The sequence below is a fragment of the Xiphophorus maculatus genome, chromosome 12, assembly GCF_002775205.1.
Source record: "Xiphophorus maculatus strain JP 163 A chromosome 12, X_maculatus-5.0-male, whole genome shotgun sequence".
NCBI lineage: Eukaryota > Metazoa > Chordata > Actinopteri > Cyprinodontiformes > Poeciliidae > Xiphophorus > Xiphophorus maculatus.
Window position 1 is genome coordinate 10,100,412 of NC_036454.1, and position 18,043 is coordinate 10,118,454.

At 38.6% G+C, this 18,043-nt stretch overlaps 1 protein-coding gene across 2 annotated transcripts in view; it reads left to right on the top strand.

The window, feature by feature from the left end:
- Nucleotides 1-2,764, top strand: part of arl15 (ADP ribosylation factor like GTPase 15) — a 106,611-nt gene extending 103,847 nt beyond the window's left edge. For both annotated transcript variants that reach the window (XM_023343730.1, XM_014468531.2), the window contains exon 5: nucleotides 971-2,764. In XM_023343730.1, the coding sequence (XP_023199498.1) occupies nucleotides 971-1,123 (153 nt within the window). In that variant the 3' untranslated portion in view covers nucleotides 1,124-2,764. The remainder of the gene's footprint in view (nucleotides 1-970) is intronic.
- The last annotated feature ends 15,279 nt before the right edge of the window (nucleotides 2,765-18,043 follow it).

An 18,043-nucleotide genomic window follows, 5' to 3' on the forward strand; every position in this document is an offset into this window, starting at 1 on the left:
AAATGTTGATGTTTCCAGTAATGACATCTATCGGTCCATTAATTTTTTTCTGTGTCTACCACTCATCTGTATGACCATCCATCTATTCATCCATCTGTTTATCAGTGAGTCAGTGATTTCTTTTATGTATTTATTTTTTTAAAAACAAACAAAAATTCAGAGCTTCGGAAATGCAAGTCTGGAAAAATGTTCAATTTTGACATGAAATATGTGTTTTAACTTAAGTACCTCTGATGCATTTCATTAGAAGATCATTTACATAAATATTATTTTGTCTTTAAAAACATAGTGAAACAATGAGCAATTAATTGTTAATGTCTCTTAATTGCAAAATCAACTTAGGGCTGACACAATCACATTAATTATGATTTGTCAATTATTGAAATAATCAACCAATTTAGTCATCCAATAATTGTTCATTGGCACTTACTAACTCTAAAATAAACCCACTGAAAAAAAACACTCTGAGCTGTAATTAAGCCAAAACTGAATGAAAATATATATTTTATATATTAGATGAAAACCCTTCTTTGCATGTAAATATGTTCTACCCACAGCTCCTCAAATTGCATAGTTTTAGCTTCACCTGGTTCAAATTCTGCAAAATTATTAATTGGTTAATTTAGAAAATAGTCTACAAATCAGCCCTGCACTTCATTGGTGTTAAGTGAAGCAGGAAGAGTTGATTTAAGCATTTAACAGTATATGCATTCTTTGCTATCTTATTGTGTTTTTGGCAATTACATGTTCATTTTCTTCTTAAGGAAATAAAGAATTTAATTATCTATCTGCATTTTTACATATATTTTATATTGTATTAAATGAGGTTAAGTGGTTAAATGAAAAATCATCTTAATAATCGATTACAAACATAATTAACTCCAGCCCTAAAATCAATTATTTGACTTTTTTTTTTTTAATAAATGCGACAGAACAGTGTAATTTGATCTCCTTGCATTTCTGTCTGCAGATAAAGAAATACTTTGAGCTGGAGCCGCTGGCGAGAGGAAAGCGATGGATCCTGGAGGGCTGCACTGTTGACAACATGGAGTCAATGAAGGAGAGTTTTGGTCAGCTCATCAGCCTGCTGGAGGACAAGGAAACGGAGCCGGCGAGGATATGATGTTAACGCAGGTCAGCGGCTGCCAACCGCCACGTCCTGCTGGTGCCCACGTCCACACACCTGAGCAAGCGCAGACACAAACACACAGGAAAACGCAACAGATGTCGGCCACTCTTTGTGATGAATATTGTATGTTGTCCTCCCTCCGCCGCGGTCTCAGTTTTCACATCGGAATAGTGAACCGGGGCATCAGTCGAGCCCCGGCAGACTGACAGAAGAGAGCCACCCTTAGAGCCACCCAGGCTCAGAGAAAAGTCCCTGAAGCCTGCCAACAATGGAAACCTTGTTTACTACTGTTTGTGCCATTGTTATGTGATCAAAGGCATTTAGGACACTTAGAAAGTCTGTAGTCAGCATTAAACACTAACACACACTCTGAAGCACACGCCCACATGCACACAGAGACATGAAACTAAGTGGAGCCCAGATTGATATGTTTAGCATCTCCACTAATTGCTTTGCAAGATGTTTGAGAGCGCACAGTTGATGTTCTTTTCCACTGAGAAGTACTGTATGCTGTAAAGTCTGCTTCTCCCTTTGACTCTTCAACAACACATTGTTGTTGTGTGAACGGAGTGCATAGCCTAAAGCCCTGTGTTCTGTACGGTAGTTACCTGTAATCCGAGTAGTGTAGTCTGAGTATCTCATGGAGTATTATGTAGATGCAAACAAACAATTTACAGTGTAACCGCACACAAGTACAAACTACTAACCGAGTGACTGAAAGCAGCGCTGGGAGGAAGTCTGAGGGCTTTTATAAATGTGCGATTTAGGTTATATTTTATAGCTTATGTATGTTAATCTCGTAAAGCAGAATTCTGATTTGTTTTTTAAATGTCTGTATGTCTCAAATCAAAGACCAAAAACAAAAAAGAAAGAAAGAAAAAAGTTGATTGACTGACCTGGTTATAGCCACAACGTGGAGCAATGTCATGAATTATGTGTCTTTATAGTGTTGACCAATGTCAGATTTGTTTTTATTTTATTTGTACTGTGTCTTCTTTCCTTTTTCTTTTGGACATAACCTCTCAACACTAGCTGGTGACTGGAGTTTCTCATCATGCCCCAATACAAACTATCAATCAGCTGCAGCAACAGCTGCATCTGACAAGTCCCTGTCCGACACCCTAATGCCTTCCAACTGTCTGGAGACTCCCCTCCTCCCCCCTGACCCCCGTCTGCTGTTTATCGCGCATACACCCCCCACCTCGTCCCGAGCAGCTCTAACCTGACTCTGCTCAACATTCCCGTTGCCTCTCGATGAGCTTTTTTATCTCAGATGTCATTTCAAGTGAACGGCGTATCATTTAGGAAGAGTCGCCTTCATTGTGCCACGAGTGTTGGGTTATCTCCAAGAATAATGATAAAAAAAAATCAGCAGGTTGTTTAGTCGTCATGTTTTTTGTTTTTGTTTGTTTTCTGGGGTTTTTTTTTTTTTTTTTTAGAATTTTGATTCCTTTTTTGTACCTGAATGGAGAACTGAGTGAAATTGTTTGCTTCAATGCAAATATGAATTTCTTAACCAAGGATTAAACCAGAGTCAGACTTCTCACGTCGTCTGCTCAGAAAAATCACAAATATGGGCATTCAGCTGTGCATCATGTCCAAGGTTGAAATTAAACTTTTAAAATTGAAAACAAATGTTGCATTTTGAGCTGTTAATGTGGATTAGTAATGTGTTGAGTCTACCATTTACATGTACAGGTATTCCAGAAGAAACACTATAAAATTAATGTCCCTTGTCTTTACAAATATGATCTTTAAGGGTTTAAAGATGATGTCGACCTTTTCCTTCATAAACGTCTTTAGAAGTAGTCTGAATGGAACACCTGGTTAACTGAATGGGTGTTTTTCTCTCTGTGCCTCTTATTAATTCACCAAACCGTCTTGTGGAAATCCAATACCCTAAACAATAATCAGAAAAGTCCAGATGAATGAGAGGAGTTCAACCCAAAGTTTAAAAGTCAAAAAATGCAGTCAGAGCGGAGCAGCTGAAGAAAGAGCAGAAAGTTAACCAAGTGAGGCAAAGATTACTGAGTAAAATGCTTCACAATGATTCAGGCTTGACTGGCAGTTCCAGGAGCCTCATGTGCAGCCCATGTGTACCCATAAAAACATGTTTCTTGCTTTTTGAAACCAAATAACAAGTCAGATTTATTATTAATAATATAACAGTGGAAATATGTGCAGCCCCACGCTGGCTTCAAGTCCTGCCTACCCAGATTTTCCTGGGGTTATTACCCCATGAGTGAGACTTAAAGAGAACACTAGGAAGCTATCAATGACCGGACAGCAATTATTATGCACACCAGAAACACATGATAAATGATTATTACATCTAAGTCCATGAATGGATATTAAAGCATGCACATTGTGGTGCAGGAATTACTTTTGCAACATGACAGCTTTAGCTTTATGAAAGTATATTGTAGACAATATGGTGTGAAGAGCAGGGTTGCTAAGTTACGGAAAATGTCTGGAAAACTTTACAGGGGAAGTTAGCTGGGGAATTAAAAGTAACTTTAGGGTATGTTAGAAAAGCAATGATATCTACACATAAATAACACCAATGTTATTTTTGCATAAATAAACTATGCCATACATAAAATTGAATTCAATTCATAAATACTTCATTTATTCCAAAGGGATTCATCCAAATATCTTCCAAAGAGTCGTGGATATTGATGCTATGGGAAGGATATCCAGAAGCAGTCAGGCTTGCAGTGAATCTGGAGATGCCTCTGACTGAAGACTGTTTTTGTACGACAGTCTCATGAGTGTCATGACATACCAAGAGCTCGGTTTGTGGCTCAACAGAGATGATATTGCACGGTAACATCTCCTGGACGATACCGTCAGCACTGCTAATCCACCTCATTTGCTTTTGATACTTCTCTTTAACTCTCTGTCTGTCTATATTGTTGATCCGGGCAGAGACATGTAGTCGCAAACATGCGACTACATGTTTCTTTTTGATTTTGGTTCTGCATCCACAAAACCTCTTTTTTATCAACTCCTCTGAGAGATTTGGAGCTGAAGTTAAGGTATTAGTCAAACTTTTTAGATGTTAATTAGCTGCTACCAGTTGTAAAACAATAAAAACAACAACGGCTTGTTTCCACGATTACACATCACCACAACCATCCGAAAGTTAAAAAGCAGGAGCAAAAATTACATCATCCAAATCCGGAGGAAATAGTTGTCCAAGCGTCTAACGCCTCAACCAAAACCACATGAGGAATGTCTATGAAAAGAATGAATCAGAATTAACACAAAAGGGCCAAAATGCTGCAACTATGAGACGAGTGGCGAAATAGTAGAAAATTATGTTGTTCAAATATATTTAACAAGTAGTATCCAATCTTCCCTAACTTTATGTAGTCCATGGGCTCAAATATGTGGCCTGAATTGACAAAGTTTCTTGAAATCATCATGTGGTGATGAATTACAGTTCATGCAAATGATGCTTCAGTAGCTTTCACCTCATCTAAATGCCATGTTCTCTTACTTTTCTCATCTTGACTAATTGACAAAGGGAAAGAGAAGGTTATAGATTTATTATTACAAGTTTCTATACAAAATGATCAACCTAAAAAATAACGTTTTAATAACAAAAAGTAAGGGTTCGTTGTAGAAATGAGTCTTTTTAAAAAAAAAAGAAGTTATTTCTTCCTCTGTTTAATAAATGTGCTCACATTTTTTGGTGAGTGATTATGCCACTGCAGGAAAAGGATAATTTATTTGAATGTTTTTATACATCTGGATATGTTTACAAAAGAATATTTGCTTTTCAGCACAGATTATATCCTGGGTTTCCCATTTACGTGAATTCCTGCCGATATTTCCCCCCGATTTGTGGACCAAGGTGTCCTGTGGAAACCTGAGACGCTGAACGACAATCAGAAAAAGACAGATGAACCAGGGGAGTTCGAGCCAAAGTTCGAAGGTAAAAGCGATCAAAGTGGAGCAGCTGAAGAGAGTTTTGAGTGTAAAGTTAACCGAGTAAGACAGGAGTTCCTGATAAATATACTCGACTCTGTGCTGCGTCTTTGTCCCCCCGCCTCAGCTCCCCCTTTCTTCTCCTTTTGCCCTTCTTCCCTCTCTTTCAAATTAACCGTGTGGCTTTAATACAATGTGTGTCAAGCAGGTTGCCCTGGCGACTCTTTGATCCTGTTTTCCAGTCTCTGCCTGTGGGGCAGACGTGCCTCTCTTCAGTCTGCTGCACATCGGTTCTGGAAGCTGTTGCAGCCCTGAGACAAACCATGGGCTGCTGCGTTCATCTCACCCCCACCAATCTCTTTTTCTTCACTTTCTCTTTTTTTTTTTTTTCTTTTTTGGCTTTTGGTTCTCTCCGTTCTTCTGTCTCGCTGCTCTCCCTCAACGTGGGCATCCAGGATGCCCGAGGGAAGGGCAGCAGCCTGGATCTCGGTGAAGCCGCCCTCCCACAACAAGGGAAGAGAAGACGCCTGTGTGTACAACATATTTGTTTATTTGCCTGAAGAACATGCAGCCAGTCCTCTCCTCCCACTCACAGCTCTTACCTGCTCTCCATGTTCTAATTGCTGGTGTCTGGATGTGGTGTTCAACGATGCCGTCTGGTTGCACACACCCTCAGGAAGACGTTCTGCTGTGTGATGAAGCAGTTTAGATTTTTCTACCGAGTCTAAATACCTGAGACGCGCTGTTTACCGCGCTGGATACAGTATCTAAAGAAACATTCAAGTCTCTACGTGCTCATTTTTACAAATGACGAACATGACTGGTAATTAACAGCTACCTGTAGGGCAGAAGGATACAGAGAACTAATTGTTGGCACCGGTATAAGGGAAGTAAGTGCTCCGAAGGGCCATTAAGAGAACGAGTGAGTCAGAAAACCGCAAAGAAGCAAACAGAACTTGCGTAGCTGAGATCAAACCTCCAAACTGTGTGGTTCTGCCGCCTTCATCGTGGTTTATCATCCGTCTCTCTGGTTTCAAGCTTCACACGTCACTATCTCAGCTTTTTTTCCCTACTGTTTGTACACAGTGTTTGCAGGTCACACACTTAACAACAACAGGAAGTCAAGTGTGGACCGGATTTTACCCGGGCTGCACTCCGTCTAACGCTTTAGGGAATCCATGGCTTTATGTAGCAGCTGATGATAAGGTGATAGTTTAGTAGGTTCAGGTGGAAATGTTTCCTGTAACAACATTCAGATTTTTTAACTCAACAAAAAGGAATGCTTAGGTAAAGCTAAAAATTAATTTGTGATTCTAGTTGTAATCAAAAATATTTTTTGCTTCTTCTATTATTAAACATTTTTTTTGAGGAATTTAGTGTTGCATTACACATATACGAATATATACCCACAGTTTTGTGACCCGTTTTGACCCGTATTACATGAATCCGGATAAATTGCGAAGCCCTTTTGTCTGGCAGAGGTCTCCAGATTTTGACTTAAAATGTTGTGGTGTTCTTTGAAAGCTGTTTTTCCACATATTCATTCTGTGTTTTATACCAAATCCAAATGATCTGTTTATTTATTATGAGCTTAGTCTTTGATTATGTTCACATTGCAGGTACAGGTGGCCAAAATCCGACTTTTATTGCCCAGATGGTAACAATATCTAAATTTTTGTTGTCTTCTTTTAATGACGCAGGCCATTTTTATGCAGCATCTGGTCCAAACTCTGATGCCTATCTAATGTTTTCTTAATGCTCGGATAGTCACATTGCATTTCATCCAGATTTTATGTCACTGAAGTGAGACAGATGTCCCAATTCTGCACTGGCGAAGACTCAAAGTTGGAATTTCAAATGTAAACCATAGACAAACATCCCAAACACAGTTGATTCAAATTAACTACAATTTCGATTGCAGTTTTATAGCGATTTTTTTTTATGTTTTCAATTGCTATTATCCGTTCTCCTCTTGCACGCTTACAGTTAGCTCAAAATGCTGCAGCAAGATTTTAAATGGCACAAGTACACAAGAAATCATGACTCCGGTTTTAGTTTTACAAATAAAATACGGTATGGTATGCTTTCAGTTTGTGGAGTTTAACAAACTCCACATGACTGTAATGGAAAAGGATGTTGCTGCTGTTTCCTAAGTGTAAATCCTGGTTTAAACTCTTACATTTATTTCCTTGATTGTATATAGGTGCAAGGTAAGATGAGAAGCTATTTTTCTGGAGCCTTTTGAATACACTTTACTTTCACGGCATGTTCTCTTGTCCTGCCCAAGTGAGGATGAAAGAAATGGGTCTCTTTGTCACGGCACAGTTATACAGCAGGAAAACAGGAAGACACAACTCATAAACGAAAGGTTCCCAGTTTTGTTTTAACAATTATAGAAGAATTTCTAAGAACAGTTAAGTTACATTCGTTTTATATAAATTATTGCAGTTGGGGGAAAAAAGTGCCACCAACAATTTCCCAAAAATACAATTTCTTTGCTTGGAAATAAAGCAACTTAATTGTAAAGCTGGGTTCACTTTTTTTTTTTTAAGTATAAGATTAAGTTGCTGTAGCAAAAGAGTAATGGTGACTCAATGAGCTAAAAAAAAAGAAAAACAAATGGATTATCCTGGTTTCTCAAAATGAAAGCATTTCTCAGTGAAGAGTAACAGACAAAAACATCTTATAAAACAAAAAAAGGACTAATTTGGAACTAAGTGACATAATTTAGAAAGCAATTATGTGGGATGTTTGATGTTTTAAGATTAGAAGAAGAACCGATGTGTTTCACACACACAATAATGACCTAAGCTGATGCTGTGATGCTTTGTGAAATGCAAACGAGTGACCCAACGGGGAACCCACCTCTGTTTACACGACAAACAAAAAGCAGCCATGTTTTCTTAAACTCTGCAAAGACAGCCCCTCTTCTCTCTGTCTTCTCCCATCCACTGTGTGTCTATTTGTGTGTGTGGTGGCATTTTTCTGCCGATAAGAGCCCATCAGGAGGTGCAGCAGATGCTACCCTGACATCCATCTGGGCCTTGCACCCCTGCGTTGCCTCCCTCGGCCGATGCTCCACGAAGGGTGTTTAGCGAGGGTCTGCTCCCAATAGACAAAAAAACGAGAAACCGCTCTGCCCCTGATGCTGAACAGAAAGGAGCTCTGGCGCAGATTTCACTCCCACTAGACACCCGACTGCAATCAGACGAGACCTCTGGGTTCTTTTAAGGTGTTTCCTCTTGGTTTCAACACTTTCCTGACTTTAGTTCTTAACAAAAAAGTTTTTTGGAAATCAGCCATCTCCAGCGATTCATATTGCTGTGTTTAGTTTTTGCCCTCATCTAGTTTTACTTATGAAATAACATGCACATGTGAACCTAATCAATGGTACTGGAGCGTAGAACATGTATCACATTCAGATAAAACTGCCACTGTGAAGTGTTTATAATTTTTACTTTCTAAATCAAGAGTAAGGACAAAATGCTTTTCAAACTTTGCTGCAAAATCTCCATTTGGCAGGAAAATTTTCACTTTTTAACTATTTTCTCTTGAACTAATATTCTAAAAATGCATATTGGTGCATAAAGTCTTTTACTATGTTTATTAACATTCAGTATGAATTCAAAGGAAAGTGTTAAAGATAAATATGCTTTTAAACAGATTAAATTTTCATGCTGAAAATATTAAAAGTCAATTCTCCTATTATACATATTTAAGGACAATATTGCGATTTGCAATTACTATTGTTCTTCTTGCCGAGACGTCGTCCATCTCTTAAAGAAACTTGAAAGTGTTGCTGCTGTCATTTATTGTGCCAGATGAGATGAGTTAGCAGCTCACTGAAGGTGGGATTTTCCGTCTGCCTTCAATCTATTTTCGTGTTTTCAGACATGCAACAGGAGATAATCCCGTAGGTTTGTGGTTGAAGCTGTAAAACTAATGAACGACTTAGACCCTGATAGCGTCTTTAACAACTTCCAGCCCTGCTAAGCAGTGAGTGCGTGATACGCCACCACTATTATTACCTCTAATTTGTGTTTGTTTAAGGTTTTTTTTTTTCTTGATGGTATTTTGTGAGTCACTAGATTAGCTTTTTTATTCTTTTGAACTTGACTTTAACCTTTTAATAAAGCATTTAAAACACAACAAAACTCTTCAGCCTCAAGTAAATTATTATTTAAATTATAAGGTGATGCAAAACTAAAACAGCTGCCGTGAGAAGACATGATTCTAATCTTGGACTTTCATGATTTATCTGAATTGTTCCTTTCTAAGGAGGAAAGATTATACAAAAAAAAAGAACATTTCAAAAACAAAATTCTGATGTTTTTGGTGGACGTTTCTTTTTTTTTTTTTTCAAACATCAAAATGATGCACACAGGCTCAAATTTGTTTATACATTCAATGCCACTAATATTTGGATAAATCTTTCTTAGCAAGTTTCAATGAACTCACTTTTTGTAGCAGCAAACTACTGGCAAAACTCTGAACGTTTCTCCTGAGCAGAAATGCTATAAAATGTTGCCAGTTCCCTTGAACTGGTACGTTTCTGAGAGGAAAAGTTAATATTATTCCAGAAGCTTATTTATATCCTCCCTTATGCTTTATTTATCTAGTTTTGATGAGTATTTGAAATATTTTTTTCTCTTGGAAAACACAACCAATAGGTGAAGAATTGGGCTTCATTCTTTATAATTTATTTCATTTCATGTGAGCTTTACATCGACTCTTCCAATCAATCTGTCTTTGACCGCAAAGCTTTCCTCAAGAAGACATCCAGTTCTCGTCTGTCGAGCTTAAAGATGCTGATTTTGGTGCAGAAGCTTTTTTACTTACCCCACCCTGTCTGTTTAGGTTCATTGACAACAGTTTTTCCAGCATATTTTATTTAACAACATGCTTAAGCCTCGGTGGTCCTGGGATTGTTCTTGACCATCCCAGTCCTAACATTTTATCTGAGGTTGAGCCTGGTGAAGTCTCTGACACAATTGTTCCACTATGACAATGATCTCAAACACTCATCTGAACTGAATGTTGGATGGATAAATGAGGCGACACGTCTGGAATAAATCTTTCCAAAGCCTCACCCTGTTGAAAATTAGTGGACTTAATGGTGGCTAAAAGTGAGGTCTACACCAAGTAACCAACCGATTTAAACGAGCACAAACAGTTCTACTTGAAAGAGTAGTCAAACATTCTGCACATGTTGCTAAAGAATCAAACACTTGTGTGAAGTGTGGTGTATGTAAACTGTATCTCTGAGCTTCTTCTATATTGACAAGTGTAGATTAAGGAAAATCTGCAACAAATTAAATTTTTTTTACAATTTATTTATTTAAAACAGCAACAGTATGGTAGAGGAAATGTGCATTGTACCAGGTTGTAGCTCTGGTGCTAAATTCCATCTGCAGTCCCTGACCCAGCTTGTCATTTTTTTTATTTTATTTTTTTAAAGAAATGCACACAAACAGTCGGTATGCTATTCAGTAAATTCAAACTTGCAATAGTTTTTAGAAATCAGTACATTTGTTTTATCATTCTAGGTTCAAATTAACTATTAAAATAAAAATGTAATATTTCATTCATACCCAGAACTGTTTGTCAGTTTTGGAGGAAATTATCCAAATGAAATGTGTGAAATTTTCAATCCTGAATGTAATTCAGGTTTCAATTTAATTTTGTTTTTGTTTGGTGAATAATTCATATGAATTAATATTTTCCAGTGGATGAAACAAAACAGAATCCTTTTATGTAAATTATTTCCATTAATGCTGCCTTTGTAGTGGTTTAAAAAAAATGTTAGTTTTAAGAACTAAATTTATATTTGAGTCCTTACAAAGTCTTATAAGGAGACCAGTTAATGTGCAAGATTCTAATCTTCAGACAAAAATAATGGCTTGTTTAGCTAATTAAACTGATTAAATTAATTTCAATTAAAATTTTTTTGAACTATATGTAAGACCAGAAGAAAACACGCCGCCTGTCTGAGGCCACCTCAGTGCATCTTGTTTTTCCTGCGTGTTTGAATGCCTCGTCTGTTTTGGTGACTTCCGGCGGTCTCGTCACTCAGATTGTTTGTCCTGGAGACGGGATCTCTGCTTTTCTCTTCCCCTGCAGCTCGACCTGAGTGCTGATGGAGACCCACATCCCAGGTGGCCCACACATCAAAACAAGAGGGGAGCACGGCTCTTGGTTTTCATGACAAACATTACTCACTTTCTTTGTTGTGTGAGGGATGTGAGTGGGGGCGTGAGGGGAGGTTTATCTCCAGAGGATCTCCCGCCGCCCCCTGTCGCTATCGCCTTCCACCAGCACACCGCCCCATCCATCCCACAGGAGCTGCTAAAAGCAAATGTCAGTCAAGGAGAAGGTGTTGCATTCCTTACAAAGGTCAATTAGTGGTGGCCACTGAAGGATCTGTTGCATACGGGAAGTGTTTGGGATTTTAAGGAGCAGCTTTAATGTTTTAACTGTCACTTTACTTCAGCTCATCTCGAATCCCTCAGCATGACACCTCTTTTTGAGCCCACGTTTGCTGCTCTTCTCTTTATGAATACACCAAACACCACAGATTGGCAGCTGACTGTGAATGATTTAAGACAAATCTGGGTTTTCAAATTGCTCCATATGAAAGTCATTCCCAGCAGCCACTTGTCCTGCAGCAGCTCCTGGATCCATCAGGTGATCCCTGCTCTGCCTCCTGGTCTGTAAGGAGAATTTAATTTGATTCAAGCGGTGTAGACTCTGTTTTCCCTGCTCCACTGATAACCATCAGACTCTCGGCTCGTTACAAGAGACTCCGTTGTCATAACTCTTTGAGCATGCACAGATGTGACGCCTCGCCACTGCGCCTTGCTCTGTCCCTCTGTGCAGGAGATGGGATGAGCGCGTGAAGAGAGCGTGCCGAAGCTCTCATGTAGAGCAGATGACAGATATAAAGACTTAATGACATGAAGTTTGAGCTGCAAGAATGACGGATTACATAGGTAAAGATGAATGTTAGATGAAAATAAATGAACGTTTTGCTTTAAGGGGATACTTCCGAAATACTTATCTCAGTGGGATTTCTCATGTTCAATGTTGTATCAGGGCAGATTATTTGGAACCTGAAGCTAACTGTAAATCCAGGAGGGAAGAGCAACTGGTTGCAAGTTGGAAAACAAAGAGATTTGCTATTTGTTGTACAACAAATTTCTGTAAACAATACCAGATACCAATGAAAGACGAAAAATCCAATCTTATAAATTGAAACATAAAATTAGCATGATCACAAGAATGTATTTCACATCAATCTGTGTGCCTTTGGTTTAAATGAGATACAAACTATTTGAAGTTACAATAAACAGCATATTAGAGCAAGTTTCACTATATTATGTTTTGGTACAGCCATAATTTGTACAAAGCTCTTGGTTGCTCAGAAAACTCTGATTTTCCCAGTTCGAACTCAGGAGGCGTTCATGTTGGTTTTCTGACTGGAAACTGGTAAAATACAACTTCAGAGTGCAAAGAGATGGTAACAATAAAGTGAAACTCTCCATATCAGCAGACACGCTATGTCTGTATGGTTGTATTAAATAATTTCGTATATAAGGGTTTTTCCTATAAAGTGCCTTCAGATTATATTTATTTGCAAAGTAGCTCCATTCAAATAAACAGAACTTGATTTCATTGAATTGATAAATCAAGACAAAGTAGTTTCTAACTGGAGGATCTGTGTTTCTCTGCTTTGGGATTCTCCTGGAGGAACTGGCCTCCACTTGGCCTCCACTGGAAGTCCAGACTTCCAGAGAGGGAAGTCTGGGCTTCTGTGTTTGGCCTGTTGCCTCTGAGACCCGAGGCAACAGGCCTCGGATTAAGTGGAAGATAATGGATGGATGGAATCGGAAAGCTGTGTTGTTCATAGACGATTGGACCCCTGATTTATTAGTTGGTAGAACTTCCTCTTATTGCAGTTAAAGTTGCAAGCGTTGTGGTTTTTAGGGTGTGTTGCGCCATTCAAACACCTCATCTGAACCGTCTCGTTGTGGCTATCCCAGTATGATTAGTGTTTTTCTGCTAAAACACTAAACAGGTTTTCTTCCAGGATTGTCCTGGATTCAGCTCTGACCAGCCTCATTCCCACAGCATGATTCTGCCACCACTATGTTTCATGATTTATGTTGGTGTGACCAAAACAACTTCTGATTCCCTACATGAATATAGGACTTGTGGCTTTTTTTTTCCAACAATGGCTTTTGTTTTACCTCTCTTCCAAAGGAGCCAGATTTCAGGCATTTACGAATAATAGCTGCCCTGTAGGGCGGAACATTTATTAGATTGATTATTGTGATAAATTTCTTATCATGCTAAGAATTCTGATTTATTGTTGTCACTGTAAAACCCAATTAATGTTTAAAACCCCCTAAAACTGCCCATGTTGTTGGGATTGTTATTTTCACCATTTTTCCTACCATTTATTTAATGAGAAGATTGATAAATATCAATAAATGTGAAAATATGATTAAATGCAGTGTACTATGTGCAACTAATGATGGAAATCAAAATCCCTCATGTAAGTAGTGTCCACAAGAAGGAAATGTTTTTCAAGAGCAGCATTTGTGCTTGTTGCACTATGATTCTGGGCCATGCTGTCACAGTCATATAGTTACCTATAAAGAAATAATAAGTACTTCTTATCATCACTTCACAATATTTCCACAAAATATAATAAAACTTTAAGTCTGCATCGCCCACTCCTTCTGATCTGTCTTTGTTTTTAGTCTTCAAGTTCATTCCTGACTTATTTGCTGTGTTTCTTGGTCTTCATGATGATGTTTGTTCACTTATTGCTGCACTTCCATGTCTTGACTCTACCGTCTAATTAGGCGACTTTAATTAGGCAAGTGGTTGTAGTGGATTTTATGTAGTTGTTTTGCGGAAAAGTGGACATGGAAGTTTACAAAGATCAACTTTCACTTCAGATCCTGCTACACTGGATTTAAGTCAAATAATGGTAAGAAGAGGACTGACTATAAATCTTTTAACAGAACCTCACTTTTAATAATTCAGAACTATGATATTTGCAAGGTAATTGTATTTGCACAGCACCTTTTAGTAACAGGGTAATTCAAGTGCTTTCCTAGATTAAAAAGAAAACAATAAAAAAGCAGAACATTGAATTGCAGCAGCACAACAGAGGAATGTGATAACAGCTTCAAAAACAGTCTGCACAGTTTATGATGTTCCAGTTTCGTTAATCAAAAGCAGCTCCAAACAAATGGGTTTTTAGTTAGTGTTTCAGCATTTTTACACTTTTCTGGAGGTTTGTTCCAAATTAGAGGAGAAAAACTAAATGCTGCATCTCCGCGTTTGGTTCATTCAGAGCAGAGGTGATTGGTCTGGAAGGCTGAAGCAAAGACAACAGGTCTGATCCTTCGAGAAACAAACAAGCTGTAGCAGAGGAGGCCATTTATCAGCTGATAATTTGTAGTAAACATTTAACAGTTTCCATCGGTGTGACCAACCTTTATATGTTAGGCCCGTTTGGCGTGCAACATGGCAGCCGGCCAAGCTCTGTAGGTGGATTAGCTCATTGAATCTAAACAGTTTATGAGGAAAGCGGCTCCAGTGACGACACTATGTGGGCAGCTTGCAGCTCTCAAAAACACAAACCTTCCATGTGAAAACAAAAAAAGGGGAAGAAAAAGTGAGTCTCTGGCTTGTGTGGACGCTGCAGTAAACAAGGTCGATTCGCAGAGAGGGAACACCTGTGTTTTACCAAACTTTTTGGCAGGCCAGGAGTCCCCGATAACCGCCGGGGGCCATATTTGGTGGGACTGCATATTTAACATTGCGCCCACAGCAGTGACAGAACGCTCGCTGACTCACACAGGAAACTGCAGAGTCAGTCACAAATAAGATCAGAGTAAACAATGGGAATAGGAGAAGGTGCTGAGATGATTCAGCTCCGCTCGGCGGCGAGCCGTGGATGCAAACACGGGTCAGGCAGCGCGAATGAGATTAGAGCCACAGCCTGAAATAGTGTTTAAAGTGTTGGGGATTAGGGTTAAATGTCAAAAGGTTGAGTTTAGTTTGGCTTAAAGAGCAAGATTGTTTAGGATTTGGTCATGATGCATCTTTACATCTATAGGTTTTTAAGTTTTTTTTCAGAAACAACAGGGAATACAGCTTTTTAAATTACCTCATTAAAAGTGTTCATCTGAAACACATTCAATATGAAGAAAATATGCTAATGTTTATTTAGCATATAGCTTATACATCAGTGCCCATTAGCTAGGCGAATCCCAGTGTTGGTTTTTTCTGCTTTGCTTGTTGCTCTGCTAGCTCTGAGGTGCCAGCAGTCGGGTCCAGTATTTGGTGTCATGTGGCAGCATTTCCCATCTGTTTACTCCAGTGCTGAGGACATAGCCTAAACATCCTCTAATAAGATTAACCATCAGCAGAAGGAAGAAATATGCCTGCTCTTTGAACCCTTTCACCAACAACTGTGTGGTCACAGGAATCCCACAGAGCATGGAGTGCTGGTTTTGGTCATTTAAATATATTCAACCACATCATATATTTGATTTTATCCTTAGATCACTTTTGATGAGTTGTTAAAGTGAGTCTAGGTTCAGATTCAAGATGTTAATGGGTATAAATTTAGGAGAGAAGCCTTAATGAGTTGCAACGATGTGGTTTTAGCACGGCAACCACAAGCTACAAATGTAATGCCCTGTCCAAGTTAGTGCATAATTGCTGAAATGATTCATGATTTTAAAATCTTCAGTCTGATACACGTAATTAAAATCCATTGTAAACACCAGGCTGCTCGCTAAGGTGCTGCTCAGCGGGGGGCACAGCTCAATGACCACAACATAATTTAAAGCCATAAAATAAAAAATAATAAGTTATGCAATGTTAGTCACCCACTTCTTTAATAAGAGTGAGTTTTCAACTGGGATTTTAAAACCTCCACTGAAGTAGCTTGCCTAATTTGCAGAAGTAATTTGTGTAGATCTGGGCCACCTCAGAGAAACAACAATCTTCCCTGAGCTTCAGCCGGGTTTTCAGAACTGAGAGCCATGGAACGAGAAGCTAAAGCAGATCTGATGAATATACAGGCGTCCGACTGTTAATAGACATGGAGGCAATTAAGAAAAACTTAAATGAACCCTAAACATCTTCTTTTAAGTCACTGGTTAAAACTTGCTTTTATAATAAGTAAATATTTGAATTTATCTTAAATAATTAGCATTTTATTTGTCTTCAATTTTTGTTTTTTAATTGATTTAGCATAGATTTTGTGTTTCTTGTATTATTTATGATGCGGTTTTAGTTGACTTTTTGGAATGCAGAGCATTTTGTAACACATATGCAAATAAATTATTACTATTATTAAACTGAATGTGGAAGCTAGTGCAAGAACTGCAAGAATTATTGTCGCAAGAATTAATTATTACAAAATAATTCACATTATTCAGTTTCTTGTATAGTGGTAAATGGTTAGATAAGCTTGTAAAATAAAATGTAAAATGACTTTTTATGAATGTGCAGCAAAACAGAAGATGTACAAAAACTGAATGAAATGTTCACAAAGCTCCTTTAACCTGCACAGAAAAAAAAAAGCAAGAGCATCATCTGCTAAACGTTAAAGTGACATTCCCGCATTCTTCACAGTTTGTCTTTCGTGTTGTTGTGTAGAAGACACACCCCCAATCTCCCCAAAACCTCAGCCCCCCCGCCTTCTGAATCAGTCCGGTTCACATACACAAGATTAAGTAGCAAAAGTGACATCCAAGACCAATCGGGCCACCCAAGAGAGCCGCAGCCAGCGGAAAGGCTGTCAGAGCCCCCTTTGGCGGCATTAATCTTCGAGCCTCTCCTGCCCTGCCAACTCACATCTCCTTCAAACGGGACAGAGGTAGAAAAGTGAACTTTTCCCTTCCCAAAGGTTTTTCTCCTCTCCATCAATTAACTCTTTGGGGGACAATTCATCGCCACCCGCCACCTTCAAACGCTGGGCTAAATGAATTGCTTTTCCAGACATTTTTACAAACTTTTCCCTAATTTAGCAGCAAAGACATTAAAGTAGCCATTAGTTTAATACTTAAAGCACCTAAATGCTTCCTCAACGACACATAAAGCAAGCGTTGAGGTTTAAAAAATGGAATTTAAAGTAATTTATGCGCAAGAAAGCCTCTTGTCTTCAGAGGCCTGCAGAGGCATCTGAGTGGCCTGTTCCGACCATTAACGTCAAACTGTGGACCTCAGCATCAGAGAGCCATTAACACAGACTCAGAGGACTTACTTGTAGCATCTTTGATCTCCTCCAGGTGGAGGCTTCTGTTCTGCGTTGGTTTGTGTGTCCAACCTGATAGTTGTGTGAATGGGAAAGCAGGGGAGATGAATACAGCACCCGGTAAATGGCGGAACATGAATGCGTCATGGTGCGGATGCCTTCAGTCCCAGGAGAGGGGCTTCCTAACCCCAACCTTTCTCCTGCCTGAGACCTGAGAGGCAGAGCTGGGTGGGGGCGTTGTACCAGCTAGCGGTGTTCTTTGAAGAGAACAACACTAATATCAGCTGTGTGTGTCAAATTGTTTCGGCCTGTTTTTAGTGAAGCAGTTTTCGTAAATGTTGTCTCAGAATACAAATTGTTCAGAGATCAAGTTTAATAATGTTTGATCTAATACCTTTTTATATGTCTTGAAATGATTCATAAAACCTAAAAACACACATAAAAACACAAAGATGGAGTTTTTTAACTGAAATCCCACACATATGCATAAATATCTGCTCAATCTTCTCTCCATTGTGGTTCTTTTAACCTTTTTATTCTTCTCTTTAGTAATTTAGGTAGCTATTTCCTACTTTACAACAACACACATATATTCTATTGAAATGAAACATTTCAATAAATTGGAATATGATGAGGCTCGTTTGAGCAATTAAAGAAACTTTTGATAACATTCTTTAAGTAGGATAATAAACATACTT